Source organism: Erpetoichthys calabaricus, chromosome 14 (genome assembly GCF_900747795.2).
Source record: "Erpetoichthys calabaricus chromosome 14, fErpCal1.3, whole genome shotgun sequence".
NCBI lineage: Eukaryota > Metazoa > Chordata > Cladistia > Polypteriformes > Polypteridae > Erpetoichthys > Erpetoichthys calabaricus.
In genome coordinates, this window is record NC_041407.2 from 92747332 (window position 1) to 92770998 (window position 23667).

The 23667-nt window shown below is 42.7% G+C and overlaps 1 protein-coding gene across 1 annotated transcript in view; it reads right to left on the reverse strand.

Annotated features, from left to right (window-relative positions):
- Positions 1–20821: 20821 nt before the first annotated feature.
- The window catches only part of cdk12 (cyclin-dependent kinase 12), a 40512-nt gene continuing 37666 nt past the window's right edge, over positions 20822–23667 (reverse strand). Inside the window, exon 14 of the mRNA XM_051919073.1 lies at positions 20822–22535. Coding sequence (XP_051775033.1) covers positions 21925–22535 — 611 coding nt within the window. The 3' untranslated portion in view covers positions 20822–21924. The remainder of the gene's footprint in view (positions 22536–23667) is intronic.

Below are 23667 nucleotides of genomic sequence, written 5' to 3' on the forward strand. Positions count from 1 at the left end.
CTTTGCTTATTTAGCCTTCATTTTGAGATACAAGTTTGTTTAAAAGTCTGAGCTTTCTGCTTTTCCAAGGTGTGTTTGTGCTAATCTACTTAGCATTTTAGCATTTTAATCACGGGGCTTTTTCTGGTTACAAATTTCAGTCTGAAAATAAACAATGAAGCAGTGTGTGTCAAAGATTGAATGTCAGTATACTCTTGTTATGCCAATTACTTTCCTTACTTGTAACTTATAAAAACTGCCTGATTCCTGCCATTTAAAACACTGTAGTATGAAAGTTGTAAAAGACGGAATACAAGGTAAGCAAAAGGCAGACTAAAAACAAAACAGCACTGCTAATTGTTCCTGTCGGACATTTATTTAAATAAAATGGCAAAACAGATTAGGAAGATTCTTGGGTTCGATTTCCAGCACATTCATTACCTTTATGAATTCCGGTTTTAATCCATGTTTTCAGATGCTGTCATTATTAAGGTCTGCAAGATGTCACTCGTGCCACTGGGGGGCATACGGTGCTTATTAAAACATCCACACCTCGGAAATGTTCACGTCTTATTTACACGAGGGTAAATCACAAAGTAAAGACGATTTGGAAATTACGCGGTAAAGCAACAGACAGAAGATGACGCGATACAATGCATTCGCAATGGCTTATGGGTAGTTCAAAGACGCACAGCGCCGCGTTCTGCCGTTAGTTATTGAAGTAAAGATCAAGTGAATATGGACGCGCTGCAGTGAGATTCCGTTGAACAGAGGGGGTGAAACCTGCTGAAATTCAACGAAAGATGTTGGCTTGTACAGATCAGTAAGTTGTTTGGGTAGCCATCTTGTGCAAATTTTACAGAATCCCAAGTCATCACGCACTGTATGTGGAGATATAATGTCCAAATATGCAGCAACAGCGGACAACGTAATCCGCGTCTGTCTTCTCATGTGAAGGCAGCCGTCATGTCGATGTCGGGATGGCCAGCCAGATCGAGCTTCATTAGTGGTAGTTGTTCTTCCCGCCTTAAATCTGACTATCCATTAATAAACTTTTTCGTCGTGTCTGCTGTTTTCACTTCCATACTGAACCAATATCCACTGGTGAATTTCAGAAGGTTTTACTCCGTCTGCCCAAAGAAATTTTAACACAGCGCATTGTTAAACAATGGTACAATCCCACTGCGGAGTGTCCATATTTATTTAACCTTGGCTTCAACTAGATTAACTACAGAGAGTTGGGCTGTGCGTGTTCAAACTACCCATAAGCCATCGCGAACTCGTTGAATTGTGTCAACTTCTATCGATTAAGGTTACACAACTGCCTACTTTATGATTTACTCCCATATTAAATATTGAATTGCATTGGATTTAATTTGGCTTTTTTTATACTGATCAACAGAAAAAAGACCCCTTAATGTCAAAGTAAAACAGATCTTCGCAAAGTGGACTAAATTAAAATGACTAGCCTCATTGACATCCTTCATATCAGTGTTTAGTAGATGCACCTTTGGCAGCCATGACCTCCTTAAGAGCACAACTCTGATTTTTTTCTCCCTTCTTCTTTGCAGATCTGCTCAGGCTCTATCAAGTGTCATGGAAATTGTGAATGTCAAGTCCAGATGCAAATTCTCAGCAGGTCGACTGAGATCTGGACTCTGACTCAGCCAGTGCAGGATATTCACATTGTTGTTTTGAAGCCGTTCCTGTGTAGCGTTGGCTTTATACTTGTCTTGCTGGAACACAAATATTCTCCCAAGGTGCAGGTTTCTTGCAGACTGCATCAGGTTTTCCTCCAGGATTTTGCTGCATTCCAAGGCTTCCAGGGACTGCTGCAGAGAAGCATCTCCACAGCCTGATGCTGCTACCATGCTTCACAGTGTGGGTGGAGTTTTTGTGATAATGAGTTCAAACATGGCGTTTAGTCTGCTGGCCAAAAAGCTCCATTTTGATCTCATCAGACCATTACCCCTTCTTCCAGCTGACTGAGGAGTGAGAGTGTCCCGTGTGCCTTTTGCCAATCTCTATCCAAGATATCCTGTGTGCATTTTTCTTTCTTTCTTTCTTTCTCTTTCTTTCTTTCTTTCTTTCTTTCTTTCTTTCTTTCTTTCTTTCTTTCTTTCTTTCTTTCTTTCTTTTAAGTGGCTTATCTGTTTTCCCTTTCCTGTAAAGTTGCAACTATTGTTATGTGCTCAGTCCCTCAGTCACAGTAGCTTGTCACTCATTCAGAGTTCTCAGAGGTCTCTTGGTGGCTTCCCTCATGTTTCCTTCTTCAGTTTTTGTGGCTGGCCTCCTCTTCGCAGATTCACAGCTCTTGTCACCTTCTTTCCATTTTTTCATGACTGATTTAAATGGATATTCAGTCCCTTGGACATTTTCTTAGTATCCATCCCCTGATTTGTACTTTTCACAGAGTTGTTTAGAATGTTCTTGTGTCTTTATTGTGTAGATTGTGTAGGCGTCTACATTCAGGAGAATTCATATGGCAATCAATGAACCATTAGACAGGGGGTCTCGATTAGCACATTCTACGACTTCTTAAACCAAAGTCCTGCCCCCAATGATGATATAGTGTTGTTATTTTAAAGGAGGTGAATTCTTATGGGGTCAATTATTTTGTGCTTTATGTTTGTAATTAATTTAGACCATTTTGCAGAAATCTGCTTTCACTGTGATATTGAAGAGTCTTTTTCCGTTGCTTAATGTCCGAAAAGTCAAACTAAATCCACTGTGGTTTAATATCTTCTAACAATAAAATGTGAAAACGTCCAAGGAGGTGAATACTTGTATAGGCACATACAGACAATATAATTCATATTTTGTAAAATATAACACGACTAAATGACAGTCTTAAATAATACGGCTAATTGTTTAGTTATTCCTTTTTAACGGCAATTCTCGGGGGGCACAGTGGGCACGACCGCCGTCTCTCTACAGTCAATGGGCACCCCACCCCTACTCCAGGATATCCAAGTGTACCCAAAAAAAGCCTTGGTTAGGTTCATTATGTCGTTAGGACAACATGCGCTCCGCAGTGGACTGGCCTCCCGTTCAGGGTCGCCACTTACCTCAAACCCGATTATTTCTTGCACACCGCCATCCACTTAGCGCATGAAGCTACAGGGCTCCGCTACAAAAGGTAAAACAGACAAGATTAAAAGCGCGAACAGGCCGGTCCTCCGGGGCCGAATCTGCCCCCGCCGCCGAGGCACTTCTCCTGGTGGTGGTGGACAGCGGCCGCCCATGCGTGTAGGCACCGGCGCGGCAGCAGCCCGTCCTCGGCGGAATTGCACCATTTCAGGTGACGACAACACGCGGTGCCTGCCAGTACAGCTGCGACTGACTGGGGAGATCTGTGGGATTTTGGTCTTTTAATTATGGTAACTGTGGATTAATTATAGCCGCTAAACACAAAGCAATGCATTATTGATGAATAAGGGTTAGTTAGGGCTACGGCAAAAGCGGTAATTAAATCAAAATCCAAGCTGCCCCGTTTCCATTTACAAATTATATTACAGTGCTACCAGTGTGGTTTTAAGTGGGGCAGGACAGGGCGGGGCAGACACGCACAGGAATTAACCTCCTCAGAATTCTTGTGCACCGTCGCCCAACTCCTGCCAACAATCTCAGCCCCTCAGTCGAGCACGCGCACGACCGCACAAGGGCGCGGCCTCGTGTCGGCGCTCGCGTTCTGGTTGCCCGCCAGGACCGGCGTGTTTGGAGCAGGGTGTGGGCACCCTTGCTAAAATCAGAATCAAAATGTTTAGAGCCCAACGTACCTGTAATAGTATGTGAGGTAGTGGTTAAGGATTTGGACCTCAAATCCTGAGGATGTTTGTTCAAATCCCTGACGCGGTGTGACCATGAGCTAGGCACTTCACCTGCCCGTGCCCCAATTAGAAAAACAAAAGGAATGTTGCAAGGCGCATTGGATAAATACTCCTTCTTATCACCACGTCATCCAAAACCCCGCGGGGAGGCTCCCTCACCAGCTGTGAACTCTCTTTTTTTACGCAGTCCTGGCTAAAGTGGTTTGGAGACAAACAGATGTTTGAACTTTAGCGTTTCTTTTGGGGAAGGAAGAGCCCTGCTGGAAAAACACACAAAAGTGAGACAGGCTGCCCGAGGAGCCCTGGCAGTGACAGGCAGCGAGGCGGAAAGACGTACGTCATGGTGAACAAGAACCGTCCAGCCGTAGCTTTTGCTTATTTAGTTGGCTTGAAATGTACTGAAGTGGGCGTCATGTAATAATTTAATCCGGGTTCTGACAGGGCAAGAAACAATATGATCAGGACCCATTCTATTGTTGGTTCCACTCACAGACACACACACACCTACCGGACCCATTTGGAATGGACAAGTCACTTAGTGTACTGGTGTTTGGCGAAACGCGCATGCGCCACAGGTACGACGAATGGCCCACGGTGTGTGAAAAGCAACATATTAAAAAATTAAGAACTTCACCCTAAAAATATGAAGATGAAGCAAATGAGGCCCTATTTACCAATGAGACTGAATAGCATCCGGAAATAAAATGATTGTCCTCCTTCTCGTTCCTCCATTTTTGTGTGTCGGTTCACCTGAGCTGATGAACTCAACCTGAAGATGTGTGACTACAAATGAAAGGCGAATGAAAAGCAAACTTCAGGTCCTCTTCATATTGTTTAGTTGTTCTTTTTTCTTTAGCTTCTTTGTACTTTGGCTTTCATAGTTGGATAGTAGCACATTGAGTGAGTAGAGTTTACTGTAGTGATAGACTTTCGATTCTGGATTATAGTGGTGTAGCTTCTCTGCTTACGATCACGGGATCTTCAGACAGGATCAGTTACATCACCAGGCTGAAGTTTATTTTTATACAACAATTATCTATTTAGGAAACTTTTTACACAAAGACAAAATGTGGGTTCTGTGTTACAGACCCATTTCATCTCATTTTCGGAAACCGCTTTCCTGGTGTGGGTCGCGATGGTAGCACCGACTCCAGACTTCCCTGTCTCCAGATGCAGATTCCAACTCTTCTTGGAGGATTCCCAGGCGTTCCTGTCCACGTTCATCCTTCCTTATATGCCCGCACTAAACTGGCATTGTGCACCAGATCCTCACCCTTCGCCTTGTAGGTGGTGAGCCCACCAGAAGACTTCACGTCACCGTTTTGGGCTTAGCCTGGTCAGTATGTGTGTTTGCCGACCACCAGGCGCTCGCTGATTCGACAGAATTTTCCCACTTTCTGATTTAACCTGCTGTTCTATTAATCTACAACAGGGCGGTTTGGTATTGACCTGATCCAATCTTAAACAGTCGTCAACTAGATATTAGAGCAGCATTCTGCTTGAATTTCAGAATTTAATCAGCGTTTTACAGTCTCAAATTCTGCTCCCAGGATTATTCGGAGAGTTTAGATCAACTTCTAAGCCCAGCATCCCCGTTCTCATTCGTTATTTAAAACACGTTTTTCGAGATTGTGTTATATTAAAAATTAAGCGGTTTAGAAAAGCAAAGCAAAAGTGTGTTGTAAATCTGTTAATTGTTATTAAATCAATTATCTATCCAGTTCAAATGCCTTCTTTTATACCGCCCTGAGCTGGAGTCTGTCTCGGCAGTAATGCAGAATTCAGACCTGGACGGGACGCCAGTCCATCAGAGGTTAAAATCGGACCGAGATAAGCCAGGCGGGGCGAATTACAATGAAGCAGGGGTAGGAGACACGTGATCATGCAGTGGCCAGCCGGCGAGTGCCACTCAGTTTGGCGCCTTTAGTAGCTTGAAAGTAAAAATTAGCGCAGGTTAGTCAGAGCAGGTGACACCTTTTGTGCCTGTATAATAACAATAATAATCATCATCATCATCATTACTAATACACGCTTTGAAATCAGCATTGTTTTTGTTCGCTGATTCCTGACTCACCGGTAAAACCTCCACTTATGATATATGGTTCGATTCTTCATGATGTGTAGTTATGCAAGACGTTGAGCTTTTTGGGGTTCTCGACAACTATTGGTCCTCCATTTTTGGACCCTATTTTGTGGAGGAAATTACACCTGTATGATAAAGAATAAATCAATAGGTGTCTGCAGCAAAAGTGATCAGAAGGGTTTGAAGTTTTGCAAACAACATTAACCGACCCCAGGGATTCATCCCCTAATGAAACAGGAGGAAGTCAAAGTTAATTCCTTTCAGAAAACTTCGAAAAATGGGAAAAATGGAGTCGTTTTATATCACTTCGAAGTTGCTGATCACGAATATGGTCATATTTTTCATATTTGATTCTTTGTCGGTGGTCCTAGCCCTCCAAAAACCATTCCCAGAAGGTTAATAATGACAAATTTCAAGCATAAGCATGAGGGTATCGATGAGGGGTATCGTTTTTGACTATTTTAAGATCATTGATATGATGTTAATTTTGATTTTAGACCCTTTACAAGGGATCTAGTCTCGATGGACCAATATCAGAAGGTGAAAAATGACACATTTCTTTACAAACGAAAATATTTAGACTTTACACATTTGAATTGAAGCACAAGCTTTAATATTTTATTTTATGCAACAATTGTTTATTACGTACTTATAGCTTATGTAGTATATCATTACATTTCTCATGAGCACCCGAATTAAGGCGGTTTTCGCTGGTTCATAAGTCTTTATTATTATTATTATTATTATTATTATTATTATTATTATTATTATTATTATTATTATTACATCCATCCATCCATCTTTCAAATACAGGGCAGAGCCGGAGGTAGATGGAGCCTATCCCAGAAATGACTGTGTACAAGGCAGGAAGAACACCTGGACAGGGCGCCAGTCCGTCACACCAACACACACCAAGGAGAATTTAGAAACGCCAATTCACCAAACCTACATATTGTTCTTCTGCTGCTCTACCACCGATGTTCTGTGGATAGACTTCGGATCGCTGACACTCTGTATTGGAGTAAGTCGTAAGTTTAAGGGTATTATTATTATTATTATTATTATTATTATTATTTTACTTTGTTGCCGACGCTGCCGGTATAGGTTTTAGCCCACTGCGACCCTGAATTGGATTAAGTGGGTAATTTTACTAGTGTTATAACTTATTATCATAATTATTATTATTACTGAAACGCGGTTCTTGAATTTAGAGGGCGAATACGAACTCGACATAATCCAGCGCGCGGCGCCCTCTTGTGGTCGTCCCCCCTTCCTTCTTGTCCTTTAAACGCTTTTTTTTTCTTTCTTTCTTTCTTATTTTATTTTTGAGGCTCGTCATCCGTAGTTATCCATTTAAAAAAAAAGACAACTTTCTCGGCGGATTAAAAGTTCTTCTCGCAACGCCGAGGCGTGAAGTTTCTTAAATCCTTTAGAATCCCAGTATTAATTAATATAATGTGATAATCACAGAGAAGGCGAGCTGACATTTTACAATCTGTTCCGCCTTTATTGTTGGAGTTAATTATTTATTTATTAACCCAGACAATCGTCTTGACACTGGAGGTGTCTTGGCTCGAGCCCAGTTGTTGAAGGCGCTTAATTTCGTGAACTCCCCCTATGGCCAGAATGGCCAGAAAGACGACGACGATCTGGCCGGTAAATGACAGCCTGCTCGGAGCCGTCGCGTGGTCACAACCACGTAGGAGGGTTGCTGTGCGATAGAAGGCTCATTTTAACTGAAATTCTGCATCCTACTTTTAATTATATTTTTTTCCCCAAATTTTATCATCTAAAATTCTATTGAATTTTTGAAGTTATGGTTACCTCTTAATCTGTGACCTTTCATGGTCTAAGTAATACAATTTAGTTTCCTTAAACCCCCTTAATCCAATTCAGAGTCGAGCTGGACAGGAGCCTGTCCTGTTGGCGTCTGGAGCAGGGCAGCAGCCAGTCCATCGCAGGGCACACTCACTGACGCACGCCTCCACACTCACACAGCATAAACTGAGAACAGCCTGTCAACCAATCCTTACATAGCACACAGGGGGAACATGCAATCTCCACATGGACACTCATCTTAAAAACAGTAAGGAGAAAATACAACATAAGCAGCACACACAACCAGAACTCTGAGTCCTATACATCAGCTGTCTCCGTAGGCCCCTTCATCTCGATCCAAGTCTGTCACATGTCCTTTTCATTCCAGGCTTCAAGGACCCCCCCTCCCCCCAGTGGGCCCTGGGTAAACATTACCCTATTAACCCCGTACCCCCCCCCCCACACTACAATGCCCAAGCCCCAACCTTCTAGGCCACTGTTGCATTCTCCTAATGTCTAATACGACTCTCCTGAACAGCTGTCATCCTATCTGGAGTGATGTGGGCACGCATCATATGTGAAAATGAAAGCATGGGTGCTCAAAGGTGCAGTATGAAATAGTAATGCTGTAAAACTTGAACAAGAGGAAGTCTGTTTAAGTTATCATTCACTTTTGGCACCGAATGCCAACTTAGCATGAAAAAGTAGACTTCTTCTTCTTCTTCTTCTTTCGGCTGCTCCCGTTAGGGGTTGTCACAGTTGATCAACTGTTCGCATATTGATTTGGCAAAATTTTACACCGGATGTTACTGGTTAAATATTGTAGCTTGATCCCTGATACCAGGTAGTTGTACCCAGAAGCAGCCATACAATACAACAAAGCCTCATCCTCCACTTGTGTGCTGATGACTCCAAACTCAGTGCAAAAATTTCTTCTGGCTGCACAGCAACCATAGATAAGACCACCGCAAACCTCAATGACATCAGAACCTGAAAGGGTGACCACTTTCTTTAGCTAACTTGATAGAACTTATGGATTCTGAAGAAGTAGGACATCGTCTCATTAAGTAGGTGACTGTGTGCAGAGGGTGCAGACCTATAAATACCTGGGAAGATAAATTAGACTGGACTGCTAATACTGATGCTCTGTGTAAGAGAGGACAGAGCTGACTATACTTCCTTAGAAGGCTGGCGTCCTTCAACATTTGCAATAAGATGCTGCAGATGTTCTATCAGACGGTTGTGGCGAGCGCCCTCTTCTACGTGGTGGTGTGCTGGGGAGGCAGCATAAAGAAGAGGGACGCCTCACGCCTGGACAAACTGGTGAGGAAGGCAGGCTCTATTGTAGGCACAGAGCTGGACAGTTTGACATCTGTGGCGGAGAGATGAGCGCTGAGCAGGCTCCTGTCAATCATGGAGAATCCACTGCATCCACTGAACAGTATCATCTCCAGACAGAGGAGCAGCTTCAACGACAGACTGCTGTCAATGTCCTGCTCCACTGAAAGACTGAGAAGATCGTTCCTCCCCCAAACTATGCGACTCTTCAATTCCACCCGGGGAAGTAAACATTAACATTATACAAAGATATTGTCTGTTATACCTTGTGGGGAACAGCCCGGACAGAGACAGGTAGACATGTTGGTTTCACCACACACACGTTTATTATACATTATATACAGTTTCCAAGTGCACAATCCCAGTGCCGCAGCACCAATCACCCCTTAAGTCCTTGGCCATACAACACAATGCCTTCTCCAAGTCTCTGGTCCGCCTCCACTCCTCTCCTCTGAGCTCCGTCCTTCTTCCACCCGACTCTTGCCCCTGACTGGAGGGAGGCGGCCCCTTTTATACACCCTGGATGGACTCCAGGTGCATCCTAAGGGCTTCTGTAGTTGCACCCCTGTGTGGCGGAAGCTCTGTCGGTGTATCCGGAAGTCCTCCAGGTGTCCCCAGTACTCTTCCCCCTAGCACTTCCGGGTGTGGCGGAAGTACTGAGGTCCAAGGCTCCCAAGGCATCGGGGCACCCCCTGGCGGTGACCACGGGCCCCTACAGGGTTGAGCTTCCAAGCTCTGTACCCGTGGCCCCCACAGCAACCAGGGAGGATGCCCCCTCATGTTCTGGAGGAGGCACAAGCCCTCCTCCGGTCCTCCTGGGCATCCCGGCCGGGCATGAACCCCCACCGGGTACCACAACCTGCATTTTTATCACTGTTTAATTTATTGTTTTTTATCAGTATGCTGCTGATGGAGTATGTGAATTTCCCCTTGGGATTAAAAGTATCTATCTATCTATCTATCTATCTATCTATCTATCTATCTATCTATCTATCTATCTATCTATCTATCTATCTATCTATCTATCTATCTATCTATCTATCTATCTATTATATAGTGCCTTTCATGTCTATCTATCTATCTATCTATCTATCTATCTATCTATCTATCTATCTATCTATCTATCTAGTGCCTTTCATATCTATCTATCTATCTATCTATCTATCTATCTATCTATCTATCTATCTATCTATCTATCTATCTATCTATCTATCTATTATATAGTGCCTTCCATGTCTATCTATCTATCTATCTATCTATCTATCTATCTATCTATCTATCTATCTATCTATCTATCTATCTATCTATCTATCTATCTATCTATCTATTATATAGTGCCTTCCATGTCTATCTATCTATCTATCTATCTATCTATCTATCTATCTATCTATCTATCTATCTATCTATCTATCTATCTATCTATCTATCTATCTATCATGTCAGCCACACCATCACCTGTAAACCCCCCAGTGACATAACTGATGGGCATCCAAATTCTAATTCACAAAATCAAGACTTCACTCTATGGCTCGTGTGATGTCTCTAGAGCCTGCTCGTCTGGATTGGTGGGAGGTGGGGTGGGGGGGGTGGGTTGGGTGTTTAAGTTCACTCATAGCCCCCCCCCCCCCGTGTTTGTCGATTTTCATCCTAACCAATTTTTCCATTTATTTGAACTTCTCTATTAACTAAGCACAACAACAGCAACATCACTTCTGTTTATGGCACATTTTTATACAAAGGAGGAAGCTCCAAGTGCTTTTACAAGGTGTCAAAGAAGTAATTACATGTGAAGAAAAACAATTTAGAATTAAATAAGGAGAATAATGAATAAATATATATATAACAAATAAATAATGCACACTTATATAAGATAATTAAGCGAATTATAGGCTTTATGGTGGCATAGTGGTAGCGCTGCTGCCTCACAGTAAGGAGAACCGGGTTCGCTTCCCAGGTCCTCCCTGTGTGGAGTTTGCATGTTCTCCCTGTGTCTGCGTGAGTTTCCTCCCACAGTCCAAAGACATGCAGGTTAGGTGCATTGGTGATCCTAAATTGTCCCTGGTGCGTGTGTGTGCCCTGCGGTGGGCTGGCTCCCTGCCCGGGATTTGTTCCTGCCTTGCACCTTGTGTTGGCTGGGATTGGCTCCAGCAGACCCCCATGACCCTGTTAGGATATAGTGGGTTGGAAAATGGATGGATGGATTATAGACCTTCAATATAGACATTTTTTTTAAGTCTCTAAATGTGAGTCCAATGATAAGGTCAGTGGGCTGAGATGGACAGAATCATTAAAAAAAAAGCTCCTGTTAAAGAACAAAATCTGTAGGGGTTCAAGGCCAAAAGACCACCTAGGAGCCACTGGTCATTCTATGTAATATAAATGTTCGTAAGAAGTTCTTTATTTATTGTTTTAGGCTTCATCTTAGAAGATTTGACACAGTGGGTCTTATGGCAGGTTGGAGTATTCGCTTTCAGTCAAACATCACAGACGGCTGCACAGGACTTTGTTCAGGTGGTGGTGGTGGTGCAGAAAACCTGGAAAAGAAAACAGAAAACATAAAGATCAATAAAGAGTGCAGGTTCATTGAAGAGTGTGAGTGCTCTATGCATAACTAGTTTATTAAGGGCAGAACTAATTTGTAGTCATGGAAGGCCAAGTTAAAAAAAGTGGCTGTTGAATTTTTTAAAGTGAGTTACAGTGTTAGCCTGTGTGACTACAAGGGGGTGCCAGAGAACCCCAAATCACAGACACAGCAATACACCACATGTTAATAGAATAAAATAAAGAATATGTATTCCTCAATGCACCTTCACACACCTCCTTTCAGTAATGTGCCACAATTATACAATAAATGAATGCAATGAATCACCAATTCTTCCTCCTTCTCCTCTCCACTGAGTGTTACCTGCTGCCTGCCTACTCTGACTTGTCCATGTCGCCCGCTGCAAGTCGATTAGATCTCGATGTTTGCCATTGACCAACCAGGAAGCAAATCTGGGCTCATCACAGCTGCAAAACATTTATGAATACACGAGAAAGAGACAACATCAGATTCTTGCTAGAAATATCCTGATCAGATATTAAGATTAGGAATATTGAGGAACAAACTACTGGTAGCAGTACGTGCCTGCACTTTTAACAGATTAGCATAAGTGACATAGTCTTCTGGTCAGAAGATACAGGCTAATCAAGCGAATGGTAATCTCCATTCAAATTTTATTGTATTAGTTAACTGTAGGTTATGAAAGAGTTAAACCCCTAAAGGCTCATGCCTGCATTTTTTACTTTTCTTAATGCATGAAGAGTCACCATTATCTACCAGCCTTGGGTCAAGAATGTGAGAAGTGATTTAGTGGACACGGAGGGAAGGTCACTCGTAGGGATGGGCGGTAAGTGGTGACAGCTAGGGGCAGAAAAGCAATTATTTCTGATGAAGCATGAGAAAATATTGGTGGTTTGGATAAACTTTAGGAATGAAGGATTTGCGTTTTTGGAGTCCGATAATAATCAAAAATGTTCAAGTGCAAAAGAGATACTGATAAGAATTGTAATAAACTGTAAGATTCGCCCAACATAAGGCGCTCACTTCATTGTACTGAGACAGCTTTGCAATAATGTCTATCCTGCTTGCCCATCCCACATTCCTTGAGAGTTTACTTAGAAGTGAGAGCGAGTCCATTCTCCACAACAATAGCGATCTTAGCTATATTTAGTGTACTATAAAAACAGACACACCGTTCTTCACCATGTCAAGTTGCAAGGGTACCACCCCACAGTCACGTCATGATATCATTCAAAGGGTTACCAACCAATTGTGAGCCCATTAAATCTTACAGTGTATGCCTGCCTCCAAATGGCCACCAGTGACAAGGAGTCTTTAAGTGTGATAGGCACCCAAACTCACATGTGAGCTCCACTATGCGACTTTACCCCAACTTGTGAGCGCCTGATTGTTTTTTTCAGTTTGGCACAAACAAGTTGTAAAGTTACTCCTGGCAAGGTATGAGATCAGATTCAACCCAATCCAAGTCATTTATGGCCTCTTGAAGTTGTTCAAAAAATGTGGGCGCTGTCGCCAGGGGTTAGAGCTCCAATGAGCCAATTTAGCACTTAGCACAATTCCCGTTGACCAATCAGGAAGTGACTCTGTGTTTAGGTTTTGTGGACATGACTGTGTGATGCTTGTAGGCACTTATGGAGGAGGAGGAGGAGAAGGACAAATTGGATGGGTTATGGCATGAGAACTTTAGAACTTTTTTTGCCCCCGGGGGAGATTTGGCTTCTCACAGAAGCCTTATAACAAATAAATATATTAAATGGTAAATAAATAAAATAAATAAATAAACACACACTTTGGTCTGAACACACACCAGAATGACTGTAAAGCAAAACCCATCCACTATATGGATTTCTTTAGAGAAATATCATGATTGGTCTGTAAAGGATGACATATTGGAGAACATTTTCCAGCAGCTACAAATTCTTAATAGCTTCTTCTTCTTCTTCTTTCGGCTGGTCCTGTTAGGGGTTACCATAGCGGATCATCTTCTTCCATATCTTTCTGTCCTCGTCATCTTGCTCTGCCACACCCATCACCTGCATGTCCTCTCTCACCACATCCATAAACCTCCTCTTAGGCCTTCCTCTTCTCCTCTTCCCTAGCAGCTCTATCCTTAGCATCCTTCTCCCAATATACTCAGCATCTCTTCTCTGCACATGTCCAAACCAATGTAATCTTGCCTCTCTGATTTTGTGTCCCATTCAATCAGAATGCATAGCTGGAGCAGTAGGGAGCACATCCAAGCCCCCAAACCCCAAACACACAAGACCCAATACAACTCCGGGTTTTTAATCCAATATAGCTGCAATAATACAATAAATCCAGTCAAAACAATCACAGAACCAATGTCTTCTCTTTTCTCCTCCAGTGAGTTTCACCCACTGCCTCCTGACTGTGACTCCTAGAGGTATGGCAGTGGTCCCCTTTTAAGCTGTGCCCAGGAGTACTTCTGGTGGCACGTTGTGGCTTTCTGGAAGCACTTCTGGGTCATACAGAAGCCAGGGAGGTCTTTCACTGGCAGCACCCTTTATCGTCATCCAAGGACCCCTACAGGACTGCACTTCTGGACTCCAATTCCCATGCAGCCCTGTGGGTGTCCAAACCAGAACTACTTGTGAGGAACACTGCCACCTATTAATTTGAGGCTTCCAGCTGTCACCAGTCCAATCTACCGTTCAGCATCCCAGCTGGGATGTCTTATAATTTCCACAATCTGTCCATTCTTCCATTATGGCATCCTGGCTGGGAAAGAAATTCTCCTCAATCCTAGCTGGGATGCCCGTCTATCCTCCTGGGCACTTACATTAGAAATCAATGGCCTGTTGGATTGATCTCTTATGGCTGTGGGTGGATGGCAACTTTTAATTCCTTCAGTATGGTGGATATGTACCATCACCAGTTTCTCGGATCTGTGTGTGACATGGTCTCTTGGAGTCATGCAGTTTACCCTCACTTTGGCAGTGGTGCTCTGATGCAGTTCCTTGATGAGATTTAGGAGGAGAGTAAGGTGCCAATCCCCCACAAAGCTTTCCACAAAGCTTGATGTTTGACTGAGTGAAAGACCTCCTTCAGGTTGACAAAAGCAACACACAGCAGACAATTGAACTTTGTATCTTGAACAATAGCCTGAAAGCAAGACTAGAATCCATAGCCCATTGTAAAACCCCACTGTTGAGTCCTGATGCTACCAACGATTAGTGGAGGCAATCCTGCAAGGAGGATGTGGGCAAAGCCTTTATCTGGGACTGTAAGTGCTGTGCAGAGTGGAGGTAGAACCCCTACATTTTTCCCAGTTGATTCTGGGGTTTGTCAGAGGTGTGTTTTGCTCCTACTCTGTTCAGTACTTGGATGGACTGGGTGTTGGTCAGGGTCGTGGGGTCCAGTGGCTGTGGGGCATCATCTGTTGGTGAAGAAAGATTCACTGATCTTGACTTTGCTGACAATGCTGTGATCTTCGTCAAGTCAATGGAGGCTCTGATCTTGGCTCTCGAGAGACTGAGCAAGGAGTCTGAGCACCTTGGGCTGGCGAGTGTCCTGATAAAAACTAAGACCCAGGTTTTTATGACCTTTTGAGCACAGCCATCAGTAGTATGTCTGTCTGCAGAGAGAGTGTCCACCTTGTCGAGAGATTTACTTACCTTGGAAGTGACATTCATGTCTCTGGTGACTCGTCCTATGAAGTCAGTAGATGGATTGGGAGAGCACTGGGAGTCATAAGGTCACTGGAAAGTGGTGTGTAGCACTCCTGATATGTACAGTATGCAAAATGATGAAGGTCCAAGTCTTCAGAGTCCTGGTGCTTCCTGTATTGCTATATGGTTGTGACCTGAGAGGAAGACTGGACTCCTTTGGTACTGTGTCTCTTCCAAGAATCCTTGGGTATTGCTGGCTTGACTTTGTGTCGAATGAGCAGTTGCTCACGGAGTCCCGAATGAGGCACATTACCTGCATTGTGAGGGAGCATCAGTTACGGCCATGTGGTGCAATTCCCAGAGGGTGATCCAGCTCATTGGATTCTCAATGTTGAGGACCCGAGTGTCTGGACCAGGCCAAGGTGACACCCACATAACACCTGGCTGTAGCAGATAGATGGCCATTTCTGGAGAGTGGAACTGAACCACGTCTGCCTAGGGGGTTGCCAATCAGGATCCTTAGCTGTTTCAAGTGGTGCGTGCGGCAACGCGCCATACCAGTGCATGCTCCCCAAACTGACCTGAACTAAACCTGAAAGCAAGGGGATTAGGCTATAAGTGGTACATCTGGGTTTTATCCCCCCCCCCCTTATACAATGTGAAGATGATGTTCCTTTTCTATTTAGATGTAACCTGCCTAGATGTCCATACCTGGAGAATGAGTTTATGAAAAGACTTGTTGATTGGTTCATGAATTTCAAGAGTTCTGGTAGAATGCCATCAGAGCCCCTTGCTTTGCCATAATGTAACTTGCACATCACATGCAATGCATGATCTGTAGACATGGATGGGTCATCCATTTTAGCAGCAAAGGTATTGTTGAGATTGTTGAAGGTTTATTTAGAGCTTTGGAAAAATGATCAAGGCAGCTTCACAGAATTTCTGCTTGGTCCTAACAAGATGTGCCATCAGCTAGGAGAACACGGACACGTCCGTGATTACTAAGCAGTCTGTAGATCTTAATAATTACCTTCAAGTTATTATGTCTCAGGATGTCCTCAGTTTCACCATCCAATTACTGATAGTAGTCTTTTCTGCCTGTTCTTTTCAAAATTGTTCCAAAAAAGAAAATGTAAAATGTGGGAGCATTATATGTTTGCATTCTTAACAAATAAGCCTAACAGGGTTTTTATTTTTTTGGAAAAACCCAACTTCCTCCACTTAATTCATCCTTCACAGTGTTAAAGTATGTAGGTACAGTAAAGTCTCACCCAATGTTCTCACTACTCAGTTATGTGAGATTGTTCAAAAGGCCTCCAACCATTCATATGAGGAAGGAGCCTATGTTTTCTTGAAACCTTTAAAAGTGTGAAGAGGGACTTTTACAGCGATGCTTTGTTCCTTTTCTATGTTAAAACAGCTTGTTATTGTAGAAGTAAAATGTAACTTGCCTGTTGATTCATTTGTATTTAGGCAAGACCTTTTTGAATATTTTAGTAATTAACTGAAGTTGAAAGTGTCAAAGACCGTGTTATTTTAGGACTGCTGTGGACAAGGGTTATGTGGTTACTAATAACAGCAAAATTATTGCCTTGCATAGGAAGTTACCGAAACACACGTCACTATAGCCATCCCATTTCTTATGTTGTTGGGTTAATGAACTCCGAAAGGCAAAGTTGGCTGCCGACTGGGAGCTACCAACCTGGCACATGCCTTTACTTGCTTTTCTCCAAACCTTTTTGATAAACTTTATATTTAAACAGGAGTTTATTTACTTGAAGGCTACACCTTACCCAAATAACCCTAAAATAATAGCACGCAAATTATGTTCTCAGACGTCCCCTCAATCCTCATTGAGCACAAGTAGCCAAATTAGTTCTGGCCTCACACTGTACATTAGAAAAATTGAGTCGAGGGCAGGCCACACCACTCGGCCCAACAAGCCCATCCTTCCTATTCTTCTGTATAGTCCAAAATAACATCAAAGTTAAGATTTAATAGTTCCTGCTGTCCACCACACTACCTGGTAATTTTTGTGTGTCTACAGTTCTTTGCATGAATAAAACCTTTCAAACTTTTGTGCAAAATCTACCCTGAAGAAGTTTTCAACAATGTCCCCATGTTCTTGTCGAATGTGTTTTAAAGTAACAGCCTGGATCCACTGTACTAATTGCTTTCATATATAGTTTTCAATACCTAAATCATGTCTTCCTGTTGAATCTCCATGTGTTAAACTGAAAAGGTTCCATTCCTTCAGTCCCTCCTTACAGCTCAGACCTCTTACTCGTAGAATCAGCCTGGTCACACTTCTCTGGAAATACTTGAAATTTGTCTTGGAAAACCCAGGAACCCTTTTCTTTCATTTAATTTTGCTTGGACCCTCCAGGCAACACATCAATGGTACTAGCAGTTCAGGTACAAAGACGTGGTGGCCAGCTGAAGGGCTAGTCGGCAGCTTGGAACAGTCAGTGTCAGTTTTCCTTCAGACTGCTGTTTGGGCCACATCTCTTTCAGTGGTCATGCATTGATTGGTTGAGAGTCCTTTACTGGTTTAAACTGGTTGACAGTTGCCGTTACCTTATTTTGTCCATTGAATTGACTGGATGAGAACTGTTCTTTTTTATCTTAAAAAACACTTGCTTGTCAAAAAAACAACAGACATATCTTTCGGAAAGGTGAGAGGGGCCTACTTAGATATACAATATGGAGGATGTGCAAACGCTACAGCACCCACCGAAGGACAAGGCCAAGGTTCAATCCCAGTCTCCTGGAGCTTGGAGGCAGCCATTCTCCTACTGCCCAATAATTTACTCTGATGACATTTACTTCTATGCAATGAATTAATAAAAAAATCATATTGGAATAAAAAACAACTGTGTATGCTAAATATACTCTGCTTTTTTTTTTTTTTCAAATATTCTTTAAAGGTCAATAGTGAGCAAAGCTATCTCACCTCATCTAGCAAATCAGAATGCGGGTTTAATTTTCAAATGTGTGTGTCACTTCACCAGCTTGAGAGTTAAACAACAGGACAGGTGTGAGTTTTACTTGGACCCACAGCTTACTTAGGTGAAATGTTGTATTGTAATAAAGTTCTTTCTAAACACACACACGCTACATTGCCCTGTACCAAATGGACACATGGCATTATCCTTCAGTAGATTTGTGCTTACATTCCCATATACTGTAGGACAGCAACACGAGACCAAAACGAAACAAAAAGATGTGCAAAGCTGGCGTGTGTCTGGAAGTGCAGCAGCAGCAGACAGCACTTGACACACTGGCTGGCTCCCATATCCTGGGCTGTACAGTCAAGTTACCCCTTGCCAGCCTGTGTGTGCTGCACCAGCTCTATCCAAGCGAGCGGTGCCATCTTGTTCCCTTGACTCCTGGCAATCACAAGAGGGAAGGGAAGCAAGGTGAAAAAAAGCTTGTCTGCTCATTGCAGCCGTTTAAGGCAGCAGCAATCGCTGGAAGGGCAGCTAAGGGGCTTAACGTCTGTAGTCCTCTTTGGATGAGGCGCCATCTGGTAAAGCCTCGGGGATTTCTACCCTCCTGTCTTTGGTGCTTTCAAATTGGGACAGAAGCATAGATGTGCTTGTGAGTTGCATATGCGCAGTTCACTCGGACGGACAGCCGTGAGGTCACATCAGAATACTGCTGCCCACTTGGCATTTATTCTCAGAGGACTCGTACAGCAGTGCACACTGAACACTACTCAGTCTGTACAAAATGGGCACACACATTCAACATTATATAACATCCTAAAGCCAAGACACATTAAACCCCAAGATTATTTTGTAACCAGGATTTATAAATGCAAACATCCGTCCACATTTGTCACCGATTTATCCAGAGCCAGGTATAAAGAAGCTGAAGCCCATCTAAGCAAGTACTGGGCACAAGGCAGGAATAGCTGCAGTGCGCCAGTCCATCACAGGGGGAACACTCACACACACAAGCAATTAAATTTAAACCTAATTACATTTGTATTTGGTCACAAACTGGCAGATGTCACAGTTTAAACTGTAGTCCTACTTATTAAAGGACTCAAGACAAAGCTGAAATAGAATTTTGTGACCATCTCCAACTCCAAAAGGCAACTGACTCCATGAACCTTTAAAATCGGCAAAATTTATTCAATTGAACAGTAATTAAATAAGAAAGTAGGGTATACTGTACACCTTCATTACTAGTAGCAATTGCCACTAACAATGTCAGAGGCTAGCAAGGATATGTCAAAATGAAATTATCTGATCCATTTTGGGTGGTTCATATCAAAATAAAGCCTTACAGTAAAAACTGCTAATGTGAATCTTGCAAAACATTTCCAGGCTGAAACCAGCACACATAAAGTCTAAAAATAAAGTGAAACTGCCTTTTGAAATCCTGCCTTTAAAAAGCAAACAGGCCATCCCTCCAAACTGGAATATGGAGCAAGCAGAAGGCTGATGTGAACTATCAAACTTGATGAAACATTTGAACTTAACCACCAAGACTGGTGAATGTGGCCACCTCACATTAGCATCCTAAAAAGTTTCCACAACTCTGGGCTCCAAGGTGAACACAAAGGAGCAGTGGTTAGTGCTGCTCCCTCACAGAACCAGAGCCCACCCTGTCAGCAATGGGGGCAAAATAGGAAATGATCCAAAACAGTGCTAACTCTCACACATTCTAAAGTCACCAAAGTAACTAACCTGTATGGTTTCGAGGATGCAGGAGGAAAACGCAGATAAACCAACTTCCCACAGATGACCTGTTTGGGATTCAAATCCATGAGGCACCATTTCAATATCACCATGCCACTCCCATATGATTTAACAAATCTAAGTTCGGAACTACAGGACCAAAATCAGAATGTCTGAAAAGGTCCTTTCTATAATCATCTATTGTCCCTTATTGTTTTTGTGGAAGGCACTGGCTGTATACATTTTTCTATCACATGCTTGCAGTGTGGCTAAGATGTGTTGGTACTGGCATGTAAACCATAGAGACATCATTTCAGCCTCCCAACAGTAACTCTGACAAGCTTTTTTAACCTTTAAACCTAATATATGAGATATGAACAACTAAATAACATCAGCTTAAAAAAGGTACACTGTATCATTATTTCTACCCTTTAGATTGCATTTAATAAACTGAAAAAAAAGAAACATTTTATATATTACAAAATATCTGTACAGACATAAGTACAACCCAAATGGATCATTTTATTCTCCAAAATCTGGAGGGACAAAATTATTTCTTTAATTACAAAAACTAAGTGAACAAAATTATAATTGCTGCAGATTATACAGCATGCGCACAGACAGCAAGGCACTTCTGTGTGCCAACAGGGGCTGCCAAGGGATGAAGGGAAGAGGGAGACAGAAGAGCCTAGCCAAGGGGTAACAGCAAAAGGTGCTGCAAGGAGCGGGAACAGTGAGTGTCATAACTGAGGCTGTGCACTACAGTAGTTGTTGTCGGGGATCCATCAAAACAGTGGATTCTGTATCAAAAGCACCCTCTAGTGGGCTAAACCTGTGGTTGACCTGTTTAAATAGCCAACAATCAGGACAGGCTAAACTGGCAGTTTTCTAAAAAAAAGGACCAGAACTAGTGGGATACTAGTTTTAAAGTACTGTACATGTTGGATTAAACTGATAAGCCAGAACAGGTCATGCCACGGCTTGTGCTACAAAATATGGAAAATCAACATCGCTCTGATAAGCCAGCAGCACAGCTTATGTGTCTGTTCTATTTAACTCCACAAGTCTAGTCTTTAGGATGGTGTGTCTCGATGTGTGGCAAGATATGAGAAGTTTGAGAAACATGCCCAGCAATGAAACCGTACACATTGCTGCAACTCATCAGGAACCAAGCAAGTGTGTGAAAAACCCCTTATGGATCCACTAAATAGACCATTCTGCATACATTTCCACCAGGGCAACTACCTCCATTTGGTTATGACACATATGGACTGCATAAAGATTTCACTGTAAAAAGAAATGGTAACATGAAGATATGCAGGTGATGGTCTTCAGGATAGTCCTCTTCAAATGCTCCAGGGGTAAGGTTTTGTCCAAGTGCCTAAATCATAATTTAACAGGTAAAGTGGGTTGACAGAATCTGCTGCTGAAGCCCCTTATTTTTAATTATGATTTACTTTTAAAATTATTTTCTTTATATAGCTCAAGGAACAGTATTTGCACTTTGTGCAGAAGTAATAGGAACACACATACTATGTGTCTACAAACTGTCTACTTGGAACCCCCTGCAAACACAGCTATGCCCTTAAGCCGCACCAAAGGAGTCAGTAAAGGATCACTGTGCCTTCCCTTTGAGCCAGGAGCTTTTCATATGAAATGTCAAACTGTGGAGGTGGGGTGGGGTGTTTTCCAGGATAGAGTAATGCCCCAACTCTTCAAGTAATCCCTCAACAATCTTTACTTCCGAGGAAAAACAACAATAGGTAATTTTCAGCTCTGGCATGTCAGAGATGTGCTTCCACCAGTAGGAAGTTGTACACACTTCCTAGGAACTACACATTGTACATTCAAAGTTTTAAAACTGCTGAATGCCCTGTTACCCTCCCATCATCTTCATCAACCTTCATTTTGTGCCTATGAAGTCGGCAATCTTACCACTACTTGCCTACACAGTTTCTCCACCACTTGATGCCATCCCTCTGAAGTCACAGTATGATCAATAGGGCATCCCCTTACCTCTGCCCTCCCTTGACTGAGCCCGGCTAGCTCCCCTGTAGCCCCAGCCCATAGGCCCAGCTGTATTCTGGCTGACTTGGCCTAATTCTACAGCACTAGGTTCAGCATGTTGCTTCCCAATTGATCCACGATTAAACCTTAGGTCCTGGTCTCCAGGAAACTGTGTTGCAATGGGAGGTGTAAAAGTAGTCCTGGGCTTGTTTATTGGAGACTCTGGCTTCTCAAGTGGAGGAAGTCCTTCTACAGATTGTGTCCTAGTTGGGGGTGCCGTTCCAGTTATAGGGACATTGGATGATCGCCCAGCACTGGGCAGGGTCATGTCTCTCAAGGGCTCTGCCCTTCTTGTACTTGGTGACTCATCACCCCTTCCCTTTGAAAATGGATCCCCTTCCTGCTGAGAAATCAACTGCAGCAAAGCTGCCGCTACAGCTGGGTTTAGGTCCTGATGGACTGAAAATTCAGGCTCCTCCTCTGATGAAGTGGGTAGTGGTGGAGGGCAAGGAGGTGGACCTGGAGGCTCAGGTGGTCTCTTCTCTGGTGGAACGACACCTAAACTAGGTCCCAAAATCTTCTTTCTGCTAACATTTGAATCTAGAAAAAAGGAAAAAATAAAAAAAAACAAAAATGAACAGGCAATAAATATACAGGAAGCACTAAATATAATGTACTCTACTGAGTATCTTAGCGCTGAAACCTATCTTACAAATTGACTCTCAGCAAGCATGAGGAACTGAAAGTTGGGATTGTAATAAGTTTTTAATAATAATATTAACTCTTTCAGAACAGATGTTGACATTTGTCAAGAGGAGGGATTGAGGGTGGTGATCAACTGTAAATGGTGACCAAACCCGCAACTATGTTATAGTTTGATTCTCTTTGCTAGATGGAAAGTTAGCTTCATTGGTTTGACCAAGATTCCTGCACTCGCTTGAGTAGCAAACAGCAAACGACGGCAAAAATGGCAGACAAATCTGGCAAGAGATCAAAGCAAATGTGCTAAGCAAAGAAAAAAATGTGAATGATGTTTTGCATATTATCGCTGAATTGGAGTTCGATTTTGATGCAAGTAATCGAAAATAAACATGAGGTACCAGCAATGTTCGCTTTGGACAACTGCCACTTACAATGGCAAGATGTACAAACCAAATTGTGTTACACTGCAACTGCCGCTGCTACCCCCGCCCCGCAAAGACAGCCTGGCACTTAAGTGTGCTTTTCAGAAAACTGAAGAGTTAATAATAGAATATCTGTCTGAAGCTACAGAAAGTCCCTTGACTCTCTAAAACTGTTAATACCACAAGAAGCTTGGCAACCTTTTTAGCTTTGCAACATGCACAAGTCCTCATAAGATAACAGGGAGCAGCAGCACCAACCATTTCAAGTCATGGTGGGGCAAACACTTCAGTCAAGCAAGGATCCATGAAAGACAAAGTACCAAAACAAGATCATGGTCCTTGTGTAATAAAGTTCAATTTATACAAAGTTGCAGAAAGCTAGGAATACTTTTTATTTTTTTTTTTAAACACCAACCAAAATACGGAAAATGTATTACTGAACAGCTAAAAAAAAAAAAAATCAATCAAATGAAAAATGGCGTCAATTTCGAGTTTTTCCAGTTCATCAATCTAGTCTCTAAATCAAAATACAGGCGTTGGAGAGTCAAAGCATACTCTTTTAGCAACAGGTGAAAAGGTGCCAGTCTGCCAGTTCACAGAAGGGCCAA